Genomic DNA, 19,714 nt, shown 5'->3' on the forward strand with positions numbered 1-19,714 from the left:
TGTCTGCAGGTTTGTCTGTCAGTTTGTGTGTCTGCTTTTCTGACTGTCTGTCTGTCTGCAGGTCTGTCTGTCCACTTGTCTGTCTGTCTCTCTCTCTGTCTGTCCTTCTGTCTGTCTGTCTCTTATCCACCTCTTCTTCTTCTTCTTCTCCTTCTCCCTCTTCTTCTTCTTCTCCCTCTTCTTCTCATCCCTCTCCCGGTCGCCGGTCCCTGCCTGCTTCTCCCCCTCTCTGTCCTCTTTATTGCCTTATAACGGCACCCCCCTATTCCTCCTCCTCCTCCTCCTCCTCCTCCTCCTCCTCCTCCTCCTCCTCCTCTCCCTACCGCACAGATGCCTGGCTCGCTCCGCAACAGCTGTCTCGCCATGTGCCGCGGCCGAGTGTTGCTTTCCACTGCAAGGCCGAGAGTCGTCACGCGGGGTGGTGGTGGTGGTGGTGGTGGTGGGGGGTCCGCTTGCTCGCTCTCTCGCTCGCTGGTGGCTGCGTGGAAGGGGGAATTGGGGGGGTTTGGGGTGCAAAGTGGATTAGACATGAATATTCATGCCGCCTCGCCGTGTTCAACCAAACAGAAAATGGCAGCGCAGAGGGAGGCTCCGCCCCTCCTCCCGGAACGGAGGGAGGAGAGGGAGGAGGGGGAGGAGAGAGGAGAATTGGGTGGGTGGGGGGGGGGGGGGTGATGGAAGACTATGGGAATTGGAGGCAGACGGAGAGAGAGTGGTGGGTGGGTTGGGGGGCGGGGAGGGGCGGCTGGGTGGCAAGGATCCATGTGACGATACCCCCCCCCCCAGAAAAAAAAACAAAAAACACCCACCGTCCCTCGGCTGCTTGAGCGGAGGGGGTGCAGCGGATGCTGTGAAATTAAAGGGGTGGATGGGTGTGTGTAGTGGGTGGGTGGATGGGGGCGGCAGGCAGGAACGTTTTGTACCCTATTGGGCTCTTTTCCCCCCTTATTTTTTCAATTTTGTTTGATTTTGTCTGCGAAAATCTCCTGCTGCAGTTGATTCCATGTATTGAACTCGCTGAACAATAACAATTTATTGGTGCACAGTCGCACAGAGCTCAGACTGGGTTTTTTTTTTTTTTCTTCCTTTTTATTCTCTGAGAGACGGAATGAATGCAGTCCCAGTGAAGGTCTCCAAAAAAGCTTTGGCACCCGCTTAAAAGACTTTTTAAAAATCCCAACCTATTAAGAAAATGTTTGGGACCACACACGCACATGACGGCAGAGGCAGATTTTACCGTTTTTGCCCCCGACCTGGTTGTATGTGATGTGACATGAACAACAAGAAGCAGAATTTCAACTCTGAAACGTTGGAAAATGTTGCCAGGTCAAGTTAAGTGAAGAGTAAACAAAAGGAAAGAGGCTAAGCGGGTGCGTTTTGTTTTTTTGTTCTGATTCCTTTCCGATTCGCACGTGGCAGGGACGGCTCGGATGGAGACGGGGGGGCTTCCCTGTTGCCATGTCTCTGTAATCGGCTCGCTCCCTGATTGGCTGTTGTTGGGTTTCATGTGACGGTCCACAGACTTGGATGGCTTGGATTCCGTTGGCCACCAATGACAATAGGATGCTGATTGTGAATATTTGACACATTTAATAGGTCCGCTTTTAAAACGAGGTAGCCCTCATTGTCTGTTTTTTCAAAATAAAATCACTCTTGAACACACTTAACATTGTGGGAAAAACCTGGCAGGTCATCCAGTCAGTGGATGGATGGCCCTCCAATGGCCATATTGGCCTTTATCTTTATTCTGGTGCTGGAATATCGGATGGCTGCACCTTCAGAGGTTGTGATAAAACACTGGTGGAGCTGTGACGTGATTGAAGCCATAGAGAAGACACAGGGGTGACAGTTTGCATAAAATTTCAAGAGAGCTTCCATATTCCCGTAAACTGTATTTGGCCCTAAAAAGGAAAAAAATGAAAGCGCTAATGCTGCGTTTCTGTGCCGACGCAGCGCTAACACGCATTAAATTCACATCAGATGCCTTTGATTTAAAGCAACAAGGTTTAATGAAGAATACTAATGTCAATAGGTGGCGCTACCAAAAGGTATTTGGTGAAGATTTAGCAAATAAAAGCAGCAGAAGGATGGAGAGAAGGATTTCAGGAATCACTCTCGAGATTTTGGGCAGGTTGCGATTATTCTTGCAGAAATGGCTGTTACATTATAATTTTTGATGATTTTTCGGCTGAGGAACACCGCGGTCCTCCTTGTCCACGCAGACAGATCCGTGAACGCCGTGTTTCCCTGTTTGTCATGCAAACATGCAAACGAGACGCAAACACAGGCACAGGACACGTGGGCTGAATGTTCACGACGTCGGCGTTGATTTGGCAAAACCCAGCAAGCCCACGAAACATTTTGTACCTTTAGCTCTGATTGGAAAACAACAAAATGTGCCTCAAACGGGCGTTCAAACTTTTCGAATTTGAAGTGCGAATAACGCTGTTACTGTAAAAGTTTCTAATGTGGTATCCCTCTTAATGTGCACAGAAAGGTTTTATTGAAACACACAGAAAGACTTCAGTCTGGGACGGGGGCTATTTGGAAATCTGTGAAAATCTGCGAAGAAACAATGATCCCTCAGGGGGTGATGGGTCAAATGCGGAGGACAAATTTCGCATCCTTTGGGATTTGACAATCACTGGGACTTCCCAAGATGAACTCAAAATGTGAATCAAATCCACTCAAAGCAGTGGAGATTTTTTATTTTTTTTTTATCAGATTTTATTTATTCTTTGCTCACATGGTGCAAAGAGTGACAGGCCAAGGCTCTTGACGTCCACACAGCTAGCACACTGGGGCGGGGGGGGCGGGGGGGGGAACAAAACACTAAAGATACACGGAGGAAAAACTGAGGGTAGGAGAAAAAAAAATTGTGCGAAGCAACAACAGGAGGTGTGAGAAATGATGATGAGCGCTCTGAGGAAGCCACAAATGCATGAATGGATGAATGGGGAGGGTTTGGGGGTGGTGAAGTGCGACTGCTGGGAGATCCATGGATGGTGTGGGTGGGGGGGGGGGGGGTGTGCAGGAAGTGGAGAGGGACAGCAGATAGTGCAGCAGTGGAGGAGAAGCTGGGGGAGGGGGGGGGGGGCTGGGAGATGATAGACAGCCGGGGTGAGGGGCAGCACATCAGAAGCGGACCGAGGCTCTGGTGGCTCTTCCTCTCACTTTCATGGGGAGCCAGGAAAAGAGATTATAGCCGCCCTGTTTTTCTCTTCCGTGGGGGAGAGAAGGGGGGGGGGGGGGGCGGTGGGGGCTGCGGAGAGATGGTGGTCTCCCCCAACACCCCGAACCTCCCCACCGCCCACGTGTTCCTCTCACCCCTGCCTCAGAAGATGACTTTCTCCGCTATCGATGTGGACTTGATATGAATTTTCCAGGAGGTCGGGCCGCTTTTGTTTCTTTTGATTTTCCTCTTACTCGAGGCCGCACATCGGTCCACGCTACCCATCCCCCCCCTCCCCCCACACCCACACCCACTCCCCTCCCCCCCGCCTCATCTTTTCTCACGCCTGCAAACAGAGGGTTAATCGGACCTATAAAAACCCCTCCTTGGCGGTCGCAGATAAGCGGCGTGCCGGTAGGGCTCGCCCTCCCGAGAGCGGCGCTGTGCTCGCCGCGCAGTGGCGCCGCCTGATAAGGCCCCGAGAGACGCGCACGTGCACGCGGCACGCACACAGACACTGCTGCGCCTCGTTTAGCCAGCTCGGGCATCCCTCCTCCCTCCCTCCCCCCCCCCCCCCCCCCCATCCCAACAAGGCTCCTCCAATCGTTCCCCTCCATCAGGTGTGGTCGGCCTCGGCGCCGCGGCCCTGCAGGTGGATTCACCCGCCCGCGTGAGTGACTTCCATTGGGGCACTGGGGGTCACATGAGATAGAAGGTATAGATAGACGAGGCGTGGGCAAACTACTGCGGCCCACCGAACTGGAAGAACTGAAAATGATAGTTAGAAAACAGCTGTTTTTCATCCATTTTATTCGTGTTTTAAGAGTCATTTCAATAAAGATTGAAATACGGTGGGCCGACAAAGACGCATTTTGGTGTAACTTCTTTTGTTCATTTTCGATTGACATTAAAGCACGTTTTCTACACAGCCCATGATATATTTTATTCTCCTGTGAGGTGGGTCATCAAAACACTCCAGAACCCGTAGTGTGGGTTCTAAAATTTGCTAGAGGTGGGTTCGGAGCAGGAGCAGATGGATGGAGTGTTTTGGTGACCCACCTCGTAGGAGGAAAAAAAATATATATCATGGGATATGGAGAAAACGTGCTTTAATGTCACGTGAAAATTAACAAAAACAAATTTACACCAGAATGTGTCTTTGAAGCCCCACCGTATTTCAATCTCTATTGAAATGACTCTTAAAACACTGCAAATTGGATAAAATACAGCTACTTTATGACTTACTTACCATTAACATAATTTCTTCAAGTTCGGTGGGATGAATTAAAAAGCTTAATTCATGCGCAGCCCCCCCCCCCCCCCCCCCGGGCCGTAGTTTGCCCACACCTGGTATAGATAGATAGAAGATAGATGCAGGATTCTCTTGAAAGTGGACTTTTGTTCTCCAAACACCAGCCATGAAGCCCTCATATGATATTTGAAGTGACTTGAAGTCTAATCCTGCTTTGCTGCCTGACCCACCTTGATGTACAAAGAACCAACGCACCTTTCTGGGTTTTTTTTTTTTTTTTTTTGAAGCCTCTTTTGGTAATTAAGCACCATTTCTAATCTGCGCTCAACCTGGATTTGCGGGGCCTTCTGGGATCCAGTTAGAGATGAATCGGCCCATATAGGCTGCGAATGATGAGTTCTGGGAAAATGGTACCTGAACCTATAGAGTGATCAAAAGCCTGATCTGCAGTGAGATGAATGCATAATTAACAATGCCATTGATCCTACAACCAAGGGACCCGCAACCTATATATCTGACTGCTCCAGGTAGGGAAGTCTCACAAGGGTGTGATGGGATTTTTCCATTAATTTTTTTTAAATCAGTTTCTGTTCTTTTTTCAAAAAATAAAAATAAAAAACAATCTTACACCTCAGAGTTGAATCCAAGCCTTTAAAAATAATTCGGTCGGAATTTAGTTCTCTTAATATTGCCGATGAAAACAGACACTTACATGTTTATCACATTTTCCCTCTCCGCTTAAACATTTTTTTTTTTTTGCACTGATTCAACCCATCCCAGACAATACAAGCATGATTAGTGTTTTTTTTTTTTTTTTTTTAAATAAGCTATTTATATGTTACTGTTTTTTCATTTATCCATTTCTAGACAGTTTATGCTGTAAATTAATTCATTACTTTCGTTGGAAATTGTCCCCTCCTCCTCTGGAGCGGAAAACTAGCTTTAATTCATGATTGAAAACTGATGTTTTGTGGTTGTATGATAAACATTTTCATATTAATTATGCAGCTAAATAGCTGCAGTGAGGTTTATTGTTTCCCCCTCAAGGTATCACCTGTTTGTTTGTGTTTTTCACAGTGACCCAGTGCTTCTTTTACTTCCAAATTCCAACTTTTCTGTGACACTTATTCGAAAAAAAAACAAAACAGCAATTGTTCCTGAAGTCACGAACAGGCCACGAGTTTGAGAGCCATGTTAATAGTAGAGTGTGTCCCTATTGGGTTTGCTTCCCAAACTTCTCATCAGGGAACATTTAATCTTGACAATTTTCCATCTCCAAAACCACCTGACCAACAGATGCTGCAACAGTGCTTTAACTCTGCCGCTGCGGACCGTCGTCCCTTCTCTGCCTGCAGTCCCTCTGCGTCCTCTTCCCAACCGGCCAACCAACCAACCGCCGCGCGGCACCTCTTTTGGGGGATAGTTGGCGCGGGTCAAACGCGCTCCTAATTCAACCCCCCTAACCCTCCATACAAGAAGCGAGAGAATGGCCGCGGGGTCGGCACCGGTTCCGCTGGCCGTGCCAAGGTCAGCATTCCTCGCCGGAGCCGTTGCCATAGTGGAACTTTTGTTCCGCACTTTGCTGCGCAAAACGGAGGGAAGGGGAGAGGCGCGAGGTGCGGGACGCAATTGGAAGGAAAGGTATCACCAGCTGAGTGCGCTCTTAAATGACCCCCCCCCCACCCCACCCCACCCCATACACGCTTCAAAAAAAAGAAAAAAAAAAAAAAAATCTGTCAACATTATTAAATCAGCTCATCGATGTGATGACATTTTGTTGTAAACGGGCTCCACGCCCGTTGTTTGGCGCTCCTCGTGATTTCACCCAATGTTTCCCCACCGTTTTTTCATATTTGAGCACTTTTGAGAGGCGCTGAGGTGTTTCGGATTCAGTCGTTTAAAGTCCGCCGACCATGAAATACCACTTGAACAGGAAAGCACTAAGACGTTCAAATGAATGCAGGCAGGCAGGCAGGCAGGCAGAGAGACATAGGCCCCGTAAATAGGTCACAGGTTTAGGGAAGTTCGGAGACAATTGACGTCAAACGTCGGCTAAAGAAAATACAATAATGATAATCATAATTAGATAAGACTGCCTGAGTGGAATATGGTGCCAAAGAAATGACAGTTATAGTTTTCCGACACAGACACACACACACACACAGCCTGATATCCGGTTTCTCCTTGTGACACAACAATCTCGCTGCCGTTGTGTTTCAACAGGACTGACAGGCGGATGACTTCAGGATGACGTGTTTTTTTTTGTTTTTTTTTTTTATTTTTTTTTATTAAATGTGTTTGTTTGTTCCCTGCGATCGCAAAGGAAAAAGCCGCAGCGCAACAATGCGCTCCAGCGGGCAGAGAGGCGGCTCCGCTGCAAGGAAAGGCCGCACACCGAAAGAGGCCACACTTCAAAATAAAACCCTGCCAGAAAAACGCTCAAGACCTCAAGGAATTTGGGCCTTTGGTTGGTTTCTGCCACTTTTAAATGAAAAAGCAAACCCCATTATTGCAATATCAAATCAACACATTTTCTTGCCCTTTAATTCTATTTTTAATATAGCCATATATCATTTATATATATATTATAACTTACCTTTATTTTGCCTTTTTAATCAAAACCAGGTCATCTAAAATAACGCTTTAATTTTTCCTTAGGCCTACCCGTTTATTATTTTCATAACATGTATTTTAAACACACTATTAACTGTGTTAATTCACATTATCAACTAGAAACAACAGAATCTGTTGTTTTCATAAATGACCTCAAATAAAATAGTTATTAAATTCAGGCCTAATTATTATGAAAGTAGGTCTGAGGTGAAAAATGACGCCATCATTACGCCACAGTTGTAGGTGGCCCTTCTCGTTGGAAAATATCAAATGTAAGGGTTGGAATTGCAAGTTTGCTGGTAATGTTATGTTCTCAGTTTTTGTTTTGTTTTTTACTTTTTTTTATTTCATTGTATTGGGGATGGGGTCGTCATCAATTTGTCAATTAATTATTACGTTTCAGAATTAATAATTTAGATGACAATTTCGGCAATTTCCGAACATTTCGGACTGAACTGGAAGGTGAAATATAGGCGAGATACAATTTTTCCACTTTTTTGGTGTTTTAATTGAATGACGTCACTGGTGCGAACTTCTGAGCATCTCCTCCATGTAAAAGGGGGGGAAAATGCTTCCTCGGTGCTTTATTGACAGTTTTTGATGAGACGGAAATGTCTGAAATGACATCCGGGACTGTCGGTTGTGGCCATATGAGCAGGACCGCACCTGAGCAGAGCAATGTGTGTGTGTGTGTGTGTGTGTGTGTGTGTGTGTGTGTGTGTGTGTGTGTGTGTGTGTGTGTGTGTGTGAGTGAAGCAGAGGGCCTGCACACCTGTATGTATGTACACTGGCCCGTGTTGGAAGTTTCTGTCTTTATGTGGAGGAAAGAAAAAAAATCTGACAAGTCCAAATCCATTTAAAACGTGCACACGTTGACTAATGATAATAATAATAATAATAATAATAATAATAATAATAATAATAATAATAATAATAATAATAATAATAGTAATAATAATAATAATAAATCCTTCCCACCACAAACCCCAGATTTTTCCAATAATCTGAGAATAAATCAGTTCTTTTGGTTGGAGCTTGAACACACTTGACGTGCTTTAAATAAAATATAACGTCCCTCCACCCCCTCAAAAAAAAAAAAAAATCCATCCATCAATCCATCCATTTTCAATATCCCCATGATCCTGAACTCAGGGTCACGGGTCTAATAAAAAAATTTAAAAAAAATTAAAAAATTAAAAAATACGAATTTAAAATAAGAAAACTCTGATCATATTAGAGGCTTATTTATGCCCGCAGGTGCTGATCAAAGGCCTGAACGGACCGTATGTGCGCACCAAATGTCCACATTTAATGCTTGTTAGTTCAGCGACGACAACAAGAATTCTACTAAAGTGAAGGTCGTACTGGGCCACCTCCACCTCCACCTCCACCACCACCACCACCACCACCACCTTCACCTCAACCTCCGCCTCCGCTGCCGCCGACAACCTCAGCTGGCTCCCGCCCGCCCGCCCTCTCCCTCCGCCGGCCCCGGGTTGCCCCTACACTTTTTTGCCGGTGAGAGCTACTAATCCCCGGCGTCCACGGTTTACCCTGAGCCCGTATTTAATTCCTCTAAACCCCCAGCTGCCGCCCTGGTTACTCACTGAACACGACAGCCTGTGAACCGCTCCGGTTATTAATAATTCACCGAGCCCCGCCGCCGCCTCCAGTCTCCGGCCGCAGGACACCGAGCGCGACCCCCCCCCCTCTTCTTCTCCTTCTTCCTCTTCTTCTTCTCCTTCTTCTTCTCCTCCGCCGCCGAAGCCGCCGCGGAAGCCGCAGCCGTTCCCTCCTTCTCTTCGCAACAACTCTCTCCCCCCGGAAACTGAGCTGCCGAGGAGGAACAGGTGGGGGGGTCGGACCTCCACTTACATTCTTAACATCAGAGACCGAGAGTGAAAGAAGGAAAGAGAGACGGAGAGATAGAGGGAGTGAGGTGGTGGAGGGATTAAAACAACAACAACAACAACAACAACAACAACAACAAAATAGAACCGGAGAATGCGACAGGGAGAAGCAGCGGGCAGCAGCAGCAGCTCCAGCAGCGGCCCCTCCGCAGGACTCTGACCGGGGGCAACTGACAGCTGATCTACCGCTCTCTACCGCTCCGCCCGCCTTCACTCGTCTGTGTGGCGGAGGGGGAGTTGCGGCGGCGGCGACGGCGACGGCGGCTGCTTCGGACGGCGGCAGCAGCGGCGCACAGCGAGGAAGAGCCGCTGGACTTGGAGCCCGGCACCGCGGGACACGCACGCAAGGACGCAAGGACGCACGCACGGAGGGAAGACGGCAGTTGGAAGCGCGCGCATTGTTGTCGTTTTGGGTTTTATTTTTTTTTGTGAATTAATCGTTTAAAATTGGAAATACCGCCAACCGAGAGCGAAACTCCGACACCTTTTTGCGCGAAGACTTGGATCGTACGCCGCCCCCCCCTCTCTCTCTACCAACACACACACACACACACACACACACACACACGCACGCACGCACACACCCCTCACCCTCAGCCAACCAACACCAGCACCGAGGAAGAGTTGAGAGTTGAAGGAGGAATTCCACGCAACGAAAGCGCAACAAAAATGCTCCACGGCGGGCAGCGGGCCGCGCGCTAGAGGTTCTTCTGCTTCCGGTAACGAGGCCCAGTCCAGTTCAAGAAGAAGAGGAAGGAGAGGAAGAAGAAGAGAGGAGGAGGAAGAAAGAAGAGTCCGGCCGCTTTCCTCCTGCCCACACACACTTTTTTTTTTTTTTTTTTCTTGGAAGCCGAACTTTTTTTTTTCCCTTGTGGAGAGTGGAAAATGGGTCTGTGAGAGTGTTGGCACATCTCCCCACCGCACCACAACATGGTACGTGCTGCTGCTACTGCTGCTGTCGCTGCGTAAAGCAATAACTATGATACGATATGAATGATAGGTGCGACAGAACAACAAACTCCGGAGTTTGAGACTTGGCTCAGTTTTTGTTTTTTCTTATTCTTCGTTCGCCTGTCTGGCTTGCGTGTGCGCACGTGTGTCTGTTGGTGTGTGTGTGTGTGTGTGTGTGTGTGTGAGTGTGCGTGCGCTGCCGTCTAGGCTAATGGGTAACAGTCAACCTCGGCGTGTGCCAAGTCCTGCCGCCTACCTGTGTTGTTTGCCGTCACAGTCATGCCAGTGTCATCATTATTAATATCCTCATTATTATTATTGGGATTATTGTCTCGCGCTCGGGGAGTTTGCCTTATTGTTACCCATGCATGCGGAGTTGTGATAGCGTCGCTGGGGGCGTCGTATCGTTTATATAGATCATTTTAATAGCTGCGACGCTGCCAAAAAGGCTCTCTGATGCCTCGCGGAACTATTAATAGTCACCTATACGATAGGCGCTATCGTCGGCGCGTCACTGCGGGCGAGTCGCTTCCATCAAGGTGCGTCACGAAGCGCGTTGTAAAGGTCACATGACTTGCACGCGTCGACCTGGAGGGGGGGGGAGTTTGTTTTAGAAAGTTTCGTAGGTTTTTTTTTTTTTTTTTTTTTTTTTAATTTTCTATCAAAGGCTCCCCGCCATGTTTAACTTGGGCGAGCCTTTTCACCGGGAAATATGTTATTATTTCCTGTCCTTTCTTAATATCTCGCCTTACAGGATATTTGGTTAAACCGTCCAGTGGGTTCCTTGTGAGGCTGTGAAAACAGGCGTTTGAACGCGGCCCCTTCAGCCCCCCCCCCCGCCCAAAAACAAAAATCACTAATAGAGAAAAATAAGTCTGCTTCATACAGAATTTTGATATACAGCCCTAGTTTACACATCCTTGACCCTGAGATATTCTCTCTCTCTTTTTTGGCACGGAATAAGTCAAGTCGGGCGATAGTTAGGGGAACCTCCCACATACAACCTTGAAGCCGCTCAGATACCGGGGAAGGGAGCTTATTTGCACATGAATATGCGAGATTATTAGTATGAATAATTATTTGTTTACCAGCATCCTCGCTGACATGGCAGCTGCCCAAGACGCTCATCAGTAAAAATGATACAGAATTCAGGACAGGCTTCACATGGGGATTATCTCCACTTGTTATTCTCCTACTTGGAGCAGCAACACACCTCCTTTTTACACATTCATATTTAAAAATTAGATATATGTATAAATATACATATATATATTTCCCTGTCTATATATAACATGTTTATGTATACATATATATGTACTTTTTGTGTTTTTCTTCGAGGAAACAGTTGCGCATTAGTTTACTCAGAAAGCATTTAAATCATCTGTCAATCAGTGTCTCAGTTTGTGGCGTTCCCCTTGGCTTTGCCCCATCTTTGACGCACAAATAAATACTTAAAGTGATAGTCTGCGGCTTTACAACAACATGAGTTTAAAAAGTGATTAATTTATTTATTTTTTAAGGTACCCTCCCTTGAATACCTTCAAACGAAATAACATATGTGGTGTAAATTTCTAGTTTGTGGAACTGATGTAGCTTTTTATTTTTAATTGTCTGCTAATTGTTGGTTTGAAATAGTGAAGGTGCAACAGAAACTGTGTGTGTGTGTGCGTGTGCGTGTGTGCGTGTGTGTGTGTGTGTGTGTGTGTGTGTGTGTGTGTGTGTGTGTGTGTGTGTGTGCGCACACGCGCGTGTCTGCGGGTGATCTGACAAGCGCTTCTCCAGCCTTGTGTGTGATCCCTCCAGTTGGCTCCCGCTGCCAGTGATGTCACTGTATACAGAATATTATGCCGCTATGCTGCCTTGACATTTACTTGGAATAGTAAATAAGACTTCTGAAAGCCTCTTGGCCTCGCGTCCAGGATGGAAACTCTGATATAATCTCGTATGGTAGATGAGAGAAGAGTGAGGTCAGATTGCCCCACGAGGTCCTGACTGGTGTTTACATATTTCGGTGCGGAAGCCACCATCCATTATAATGCATATCTATCCCTGTGTATGTACAGCAGTAGGAGGACATCCATAAAATTTGACCCAATCTCGAATATGACCGTTAAGTGTCTATTTGAAAAGGTGTGGCTGCCTCAAAAGGACACAATAGAATAGAATAGAATTAAATAGATGTACTTGACTGATCCCAAATTGGAGAACCAACACTGTTGCTGCACTAAAAACACCACAGAAAACAAACTAGACGGTAATTACAGTCATTACAAGAAACATTCAAGTCAATCCAGATGCAACAAACAAATAAGGCAGTCCGTTGTGCAGAGGCAGTGATAAGCAAGTTTTTTTTATAAACAAATGAAAACGATTTTTGTTGAGCGTTAATGAAAAGTAATCACAAACTGAATATATACTTTCGACGTGTTGCAAGGGACATTGTGTTCTCTTGCTAAAACCTCCAGTTTTGACCTGGACGTTGACGGTGCACCTGCAGACAGGAGCATTTAGGGTTGTGGTCGACATCACTAGAAGGAACGATGGCACCCGGAGACTGAAGAATGATTCTTACTGTGCAAATATATCAATATTGCACAGGGCGTGCCGCCGCTCTACTGAACTGTACCCGCCACTGTACAGTAAAAATAGCTGCGGGATCATTTCTGATCAATAGACATTCTCGGCTCCATATCCTTTGCATGGATATTTTTTTTTCTTTACTTTTTGAAAAATAAATATAAGCAGACGGGCAACCTGCAACAGGAAACGGGGAACAACGGCAGTCGGGAAAGACAGTTTTCAAAATAAAACCCCAAAATGTAAAGCAGTAGAATTGTTAACTCTCAAAACAGCAGATGATTAAAATTCCCATCATGCATCACACTTGCCCTGCCCTGCCCCCCGATCGCCCAACACCACAAGCCGTGTTTTCAACGCTCTTAATAAATCCGGAGTTTCAGTTCCTATGACCTCTTGAGTCTGCGCGTGTGGTGCACGAGCAGTTCCTGCATGTGTGGAAAGTATGTAGTGATTGGGTGGGTGGAGGGGTAGTAGCACACTTTTGATTTTGAGGTTGATAAAAGATGAAGTGCTCTTTTAAGCGCTAAGGGCACTTGGCGTAAACGTTATAGTTATCGCTCATTTTCGCAAATTTCCTTTTTGCCGTAATTCAATCAGAGGCAACACTCGCGCGGGATGAAAAGCTGTTTGAGACGAAGAGGCAGCTCGTCGTTTGTAAAAGGACGAGTTAGCGTTTGAAAAGGTGAACGTTGTCAGGAGAGGAGCTGGAAGCGGAAGGAGGCCACTGTCCTGGTGGGTGAACATTGGACCAGTGGTCAAAAGGATTGACTGGGGAGCAACAAAGCAAGAGGGAAAAACGAGAGACGAGGCCCCTCTTGTCATCAGATCACACGCCGCTGCTTCATTTTAAAAACCATCAGCCAAACGCGGCTTCCTGAACTCGACTCAACCTCCGGCCAAATACTTTGCGAGAACTTTTTTTTTTTTCTTCCTTCTTTTTTGGCTCCCATTCGTCTTAGTTTATAACGTGCGCTCGCCGCATCTCGACAAGCCGGGGCCGATCTCAATAACGCCCTTAACGCTTTCATCTCATTCCTAACCCTGCCTCATTTACCTTTATCAGGTCCAAAAGCCCCCCGCATTAATTACTACAGCAGCAGCTGCGGAGCCCAGGCATTAGAATCAAGTCAATTTGGGGAAGGTTGCTGCCGCTATCTCCTGGCCCTCCGAGTTCAATTTGCGTGTTTGGGGTTGGGGGGAGTCGGTGGGGCGGGTGGGGTTGACAACAATACGTGCATTTTCTCTCCTCACTTTCCTCTTTAGGGCCTTAATGAGGAATTACAGCCAATAGCATTATTCATTAACGGGAGCGTGCCAGCTATTTATCACTGTAACAATATTAGCATATTTGTTTAAATTTTCAACACTTCTTTTTTTTTTTCCTCTCCCCCAACCCCGCCGACCCCCCCCCCCCCACCACCACCACCACCCGACCCCCCTCGCCCCCGCCCCGGCGTTCGTAACCAGGTTTAGCAACGGGAGACGAACCGGTGGCGAGCCCCAGAAACACACGGGGAAAAAAAAAAATTAAAAAATCCTTCATAAACACGCGCGTGTGCGCGCTCGCGTACGTGCGCGCCCCTCTAATTACCTCCTCCCCCCCTGCTCCCTGTCTCGCTCCTCACCTCCCGAGATGCAGGTGTAAAATATCACATTTTTCCAGCACTCCTCCCTGAGGTGGCTCTGGCTCAGACTCACACGACGTAAAAAAAAAAAAAAAATTCCCCCTTTCATACCCCTCCCCCGCCCCCCGTCCATAAACAAGTTCCCCCTCCCCTCCTCCCTCCCTCCCCCTCTCTCACTTTGATGTGTGTGCCACATCTGCACAGGTTTGTCAGCTTGTTACCAGGTGAAGAATGAGGATACAATTAAGGCTGAATGAGGCGGGACTGGGTATAGCATGTCAGTTATGTTTTTTCTGCTCTGTTTTGTTTGTTTTTTTTGCGTGCTCCAGAAACTATTGATCTTAAATGGCACAAATGTTTGCGATGCCGCGGAGGAATCCGGAAGACTGTTAATTAGTCAGCGTGAGAATAGCTGCCTCTCGTGGTTTCACTGCGATTGCAGGAATCCGGAAGGGGCGGGTGGGGGGGGGGCACGGGACAGGTGCTTTCCTAGCAGAGTACGTACGGTCGGAGATTAGACGGAGAGCGGTGGAGGTTGACCTCATACACCATAATTAATATGAATGTGTAGATATGCATTTTTCAAATATGGCAAAAAAAAAAAATTTAAAATATCGAAATTAAAGTCTTCTTGTATTACGCAGCCAAGAAGTATTGAGCTAATAAGGCCGTGGAATATTAACTATAGCCAATTTTCCCTAAGTACGGTACCAAAGTAAATTGTGAGTAAAGCACACTTGTCAAACAAAGAAATGAATACATTTAATGAACTTGGCATTTACGTAACTTGACATTTTACTTAATTAATTTAATTTGTAATTAGGTCATAATTTCTTTTTCGTGCCAACTCATATTTAATCTGAAATCATAGGTTCACAATTAACACAGGTCTTATTTGTACATCTTAGTCACTCTTTTACCATTGCAATATTTCAGCTCAACAACTTTGTGATATTGGTTCTGCCTCTTTTTACCCTCCCGGAATTCCGCATTTGTAATCTGTCCAAGACTGAGTTGATCGTAGCCTAGCACCAAGACTGAAACAGCGGGTCGGCCAACATGTCCATGGGCATTGCTTGGAATACAGTTGGAAAAGTAGCAGTAGCTTCAAATTGTTCAAACATGCATTTGCCCTTGCAAACAAGATCCCGTTTCAGTACCTCAGTGCTTCTCAGTTCTCGGGACTACCGAAATAAAAGGAGGGTGGGGGGGGGGGGCAGAAACATGCATGTTAAGGCCATCATTTCACAGCACCACCGGCTACGAGGGGACCTTCGGTTTTTATGCAACCAAGTGAAAGTAACATATGGCGTGTCTTTTTAACATTTTCTGACCCAAATTTCTAAAAGAAATGCGGGGGGAAAAGGCGGGGAATAAAAAAAAAAATCCCTGTACATACCGTTTTATTGCCGCCACTTGTTTCATATTACATTTGAAACTCAAAAACCATGTGGGTCTCCTGCATCAGATTAGTTGTTAGCTAGCTGTGGCAGTGGTTTGTCAAGGCCCCTTTCACACAGCACGCGCTACTGGCAGACCACAGCGTCACGGCGCCAGTCGCTAGGCGACCAAAATGGTTGCCAGGAAGTAGTTTTTCCATCTGCTTGTGACTAGTTTGCACATTTAGAGGAATAACGCATTAGTCCTGCTTGCAATGCGTAAATGTTTGCAAGGGCATTGTCCATACCGGCCACAGGGTCTTGTCACATTTATGTATGTACTGATACCGGGGTTAGAAAATCCCAATGTGATGGACATTTGGATATTTGTTTGTAGGTTTTTTTTTTTTTTTTTTTTTTAACAGCTGGAAAGACCAAACTGCTATTTAGCACCTCAGGCTTGTCTCAAACAATTGACACGCAGAATAATGAATAGGGACGGGGCTTGCAAACAGTGCACACTGTGTCCTGTTTTAAAACTGTGGCAGACATTGGTTTGCAGTGGCAGGTGTCGAGTACTTGGCCACGGAAAAATGCACAATTTGGGTGGTTTCTGTAAATTCTTGATTCCCTGTTAAAAGCTCCCCCTTTGTTGACGACAAAAAAATGAAAACCTTCAAACAATACAATGTCCTCACTGGTCTGTTACATACACTGGGCATAGATATTTTCCACGAAAATCTCTTGCATGGGCCGCGTTTGCAAATGGAACTGCGCGCAGTTTTCCCATGAAGTATATGGTCCAATTTTTCAATTTGTTAAATTAGCCCATGAATAAGTCATTCCCATGTAACACGAAGACGCCCAACTACGCTATTTGCCGCAGTGAACAATGTTCCGTGACTTGGGGAGTCAGCGTGGCGCGGAGACCTGGGATCGTTCAGCCAGTCACCACCAATGCAGTCTGACAAGCTCCTCGCGGTTGTAGCACACAAGCAGAAACACAGAGTCAACATCCAGCATCAAGTGATATCCCAACCTTTTCAAGTGTTGATCACACCCGAGCCCTGTGTCTGATCTAGCTGTAGGCCGGCCATATGGGTCGAGCATATGTTGCGTATATGTCTATAAAACATCTATAATTGATATCATGCCCCATGAAAAATGGGTGGTGGTGGTGGTGGGGTTGCTGCTGCTACATCAAACGGCTACTCACAAGCAAATGCTGTTTCCCTGTCTGAGGGTTGGAGGTATGGCGGGAAAGAGCGGGGGAACGATGTACTGACCTGTGGCCTTTTTCCAATAATTCATTAGTGGAGGCTGCAGCTCCTTTTATCTGATGCAGCCTTGGGTCGTTTTTCAGCTTTAATTGAGCGGACCTGTCTGAGAAGGGACGAGTTCAAGAAACCGGGGTGCCTTGTTTTGTGCCACTCTGTGATTATCAGCACAGTAAAATATATCCCTCCGCCGGTCTGGGCAGTTTAAGGGCTTAACAAAAAGCCCAGGGAGTTTGACAAGAGCAGCATTTAGTGGGACAAATGGTTTCAAATGGTCTTCCTCCAGTGTTTCCCCGCATATTAAGGATGACAAGCCAAAGTTTGGATGCCGAGGCCCAAACGCCACGGGTTGTGTTTTCTTAGTCACTTGGATGACTTGAATTCCAACTTTGTTTAACCGCCTGAACGCTTCATGTGGCCCTCGCTAAACTTGAGGCTATGCTAAACAAAACCAATGCTAATCTTATGTTAATCAACCCGCCGGCTGGACCTTTTTTTTTTTTCGCCACAGCCATGGAGGGAGATCACACACACACACACACACACACACACACACACACACACACACACACACACGCACACACACACACCGATGCCCTTACTGTGTTACAGTTCAAAAAAAAAAAAAGGGAAAAAGGGAAAAAGTCTTGAGCTGTAACCTCTCATTCTGGAGGATATGAATAGCCTGTGTCTCCAGCCGCAGCTCGGTTAGCCCGAGTCTGGGACTTATTATAGAGCTTTGTGTTTATGCAAGTGTCTGCGCATGTGTTTGTTCAAGTGCAATCCCGTGTCGCCGTCTACATGCGCCTGTTCCCGTGCATATGCAAATGCTTAAGTAACCTTTATGTCTGTTTGAATCCACCAAAGAAAGAAAGAAAGGACGAAAAAACCTGTTTACCCCGCACGCCAGTTCAAATAGTATAACTTTTGGCGGGCTATGATCGCTGTTTGTTCCTGTTTGGGGCCCTGTGTTTGTTTCTCCCCCCCCCCCCCCCCCCCCCCCCCCAGCGTACGGAGATGAGATACGAGAAGGTCAATGCTAGAAAACTTATTACCCTTCTGCTCCTCCGGCAAACTCAGCTCGAGAAGTCAAACTTTTCATTCTTTTTGGATTCGCCCAGCAGGTTTTTTTCAGGCTTGGGGGCCCCCAACAGGGTTACTCTATCGCCAAAAAAGCGGTGCCGTTCACATTTTGGCCTCCGGCGGGCGCCAATTTGTACCAGTTTGGACCGCGCTAACCTAGCACAGCTCTCGTTTCGCCATCCGGAGCCTCATTCTGTGGTTGCTCCCGTCGCTGCTGCCCGACCCGGCCCGGCCCGGCCCAACCGCCCGGCCCGCCCGCCCGCCTCAGATTGACAGCAGACCTGCAGCGGACGCTCATTCAGAGCCCAAACCAGCGGCGCTCGAATAGAAAACAAATACTCGGGACTGAATATCAGCGACTTCGACCCGAGCCGCAGTCGTCTCGCAACCGCGCGCGCTCGTGCGGCTAACGTGTGTCATATGTCGTATGTGACGGGCATGTGGCATGAGCATGTGTGCTTAACGTGCACATGCACGTGTGTGTTTGTGTGTGTGTGTGTGTGTGTGTGTGTGTGAGTGAAAGATTTGTGCTGATTCAGTGCGCGCTGACAGAAAAGTGACCATGCAGGTGAAACAGCAGGGGCAGGAAATGCTATTGTGTCCCAGTATTGTGTGCGGGCACGGCCGCTAAACACTTTGCCCACCCTCCCATAGTACCCCCCCCCCCATCCCCTCACCATTCAAGTTAGCAGTGATTGGCAGGGCCGGGCCTCGAGCCTGCACAGCACATGGGTCCAGGCAGGCAGCGCACACCGGGAACTGTATATATGTGTGTGTGTGTGTGTGTGTGTGTGTGCGCGTGTGTGATCGGAATGTAGAGATGAAAGACATTTCTCTCGTCATTAAAAAAAAAAAAAGTCTTTTGAATTAAAGAAGAAGCTGTCAGGATTTTTTTTTTTTTTTTTTTTCTCAGCTCGACCGCCTGGTTTTTCTTGTGTGCTTTCAAAAAATGTGATGGAATAAAGTCATGACTGTTGTGTTACATTCCAGGCAACCGAAACCTTTCTGTTGAACGAAGAGCCCTCCAGAGGTCCCGGGATGCCTGAATGCTTTGTAGTATCAGATTCGTACAGGGTATGCATCCACTTTATTATTACTACCATTATTGTTATTATTGTTGTTGTTATTATTGTTATTATAATCACTGTGTTTGTTTCATGTGTCGCTATTGAATGTGTTATTTGCGTCATTAGTCATTTCGGTGAGTGACAGTCTGTTTTTCATGCTCTTGGTAATTGCACCGCAATCATAATGTCATTCACAGCTCCCTCAACTCAGCTGCAAGCCATTACAATCATTATTTCCACACGCACGTTTAAGAAAGTTGGGGTGTGTGTGTGTGTGTGTGTGTGTGTGTGTGTGTGTGTGTGTGTGTGTGTGTGTGTGTTGGGGGGGAGGTTTGGGGGGGTGATGTGATTTCGCAGCCCGCCAAAAAAGCAGCTCCCTCGGCCTCCCGGGAGCAAAATATGACGAGGGTAATGCGCAGCGAGCCAGGCTGCGTGAAGAACTTTTTTTTTTCCGGCGCGAGACGGTGTGAAGAAAGTGCGCAAAAAAAAAAAGAAAACAGTGGAAGAGAGGGGTTTATTAGGTGACGATCGAAACGGCGATAGAGATCGATGCGTGACTCCAGGGCCCGGAGCCGCACTCTTTTTTTTTTTTTTTCTTCTAGGTTGCTCGCTCTTTGTTTTGCGCGAGGTTTTTCGAACCCCGACGCCAAGTTGGAATCTGGGTTGCGGCGGCGTATCGGGTGTCTCAGGGCGCAGGAGCCGAGCGCGCGGCTGTTGTTGAATAGCCGGACCGCCGGGGGGAGGAGGAGGAGGAGGAGGAGGAGGAGGAGGAGGGGAATCAGCGGGGCTGTATGGATTCCCGGGT

The 19,714-nt window shown here is 47.1% G+C and overlaps 1 protein-coding gene across 12 annotated transcripts in view; it reads left to right on the top strand.

The window, feature by feature from the left end:
- The first annotated feature begins 8,791 nt into the window (after positions 1-8,791).
- The window catches only part of nfixb (nuclear factor I/Xb), a 148,872-nt gene continuing 137,949 nt past the window's right edge, over positions 8,792-19,714 (top strand). For 3 of the 12 annotated variants that reach the window (XM_076032400.1, XM_076032399.1, XM_076032403.1), the window contains exons 1-2: positions 8,795-9,880; positions 18,833-18,916. In XM_076032400.1, the coding sequence (XP_075888515.1) occupies positions 9,878-9,880; positions 18,833-18,916 (87 nt within the window). In that variant the 5' untranslated portion in view covers positions 8,795-9,877. Of the gene's footprint in view, positions 9,881-18,832; positions 18,917-19,714 lie in introns of all 12 variants that reach the window. The other 9 variants (XM_076032392.1, XM_076032394.1, XM_076032393.1 and 6 more) reach the window with 7 other exon arrangements.

The sequence above is a fragment of the Nelusetta ayraudi genome, unplaced genomic scaffold, assembly GCF_046127955.1.
Source record: "Nelusetta ayraudi isolate G7.1 ecotype Tasmania unplaced genomic scaffold, CSIRO-AGI_Nayr_v1 ptg000034l, whole genome shotgun sequence".
Lineage (NCBI taxonomy): Eukaryota > Metazoa > Chordata > Actinopteri > Tetraodontiformes > Monacanthidae > Nelusetta > Nelusetta ayraudi.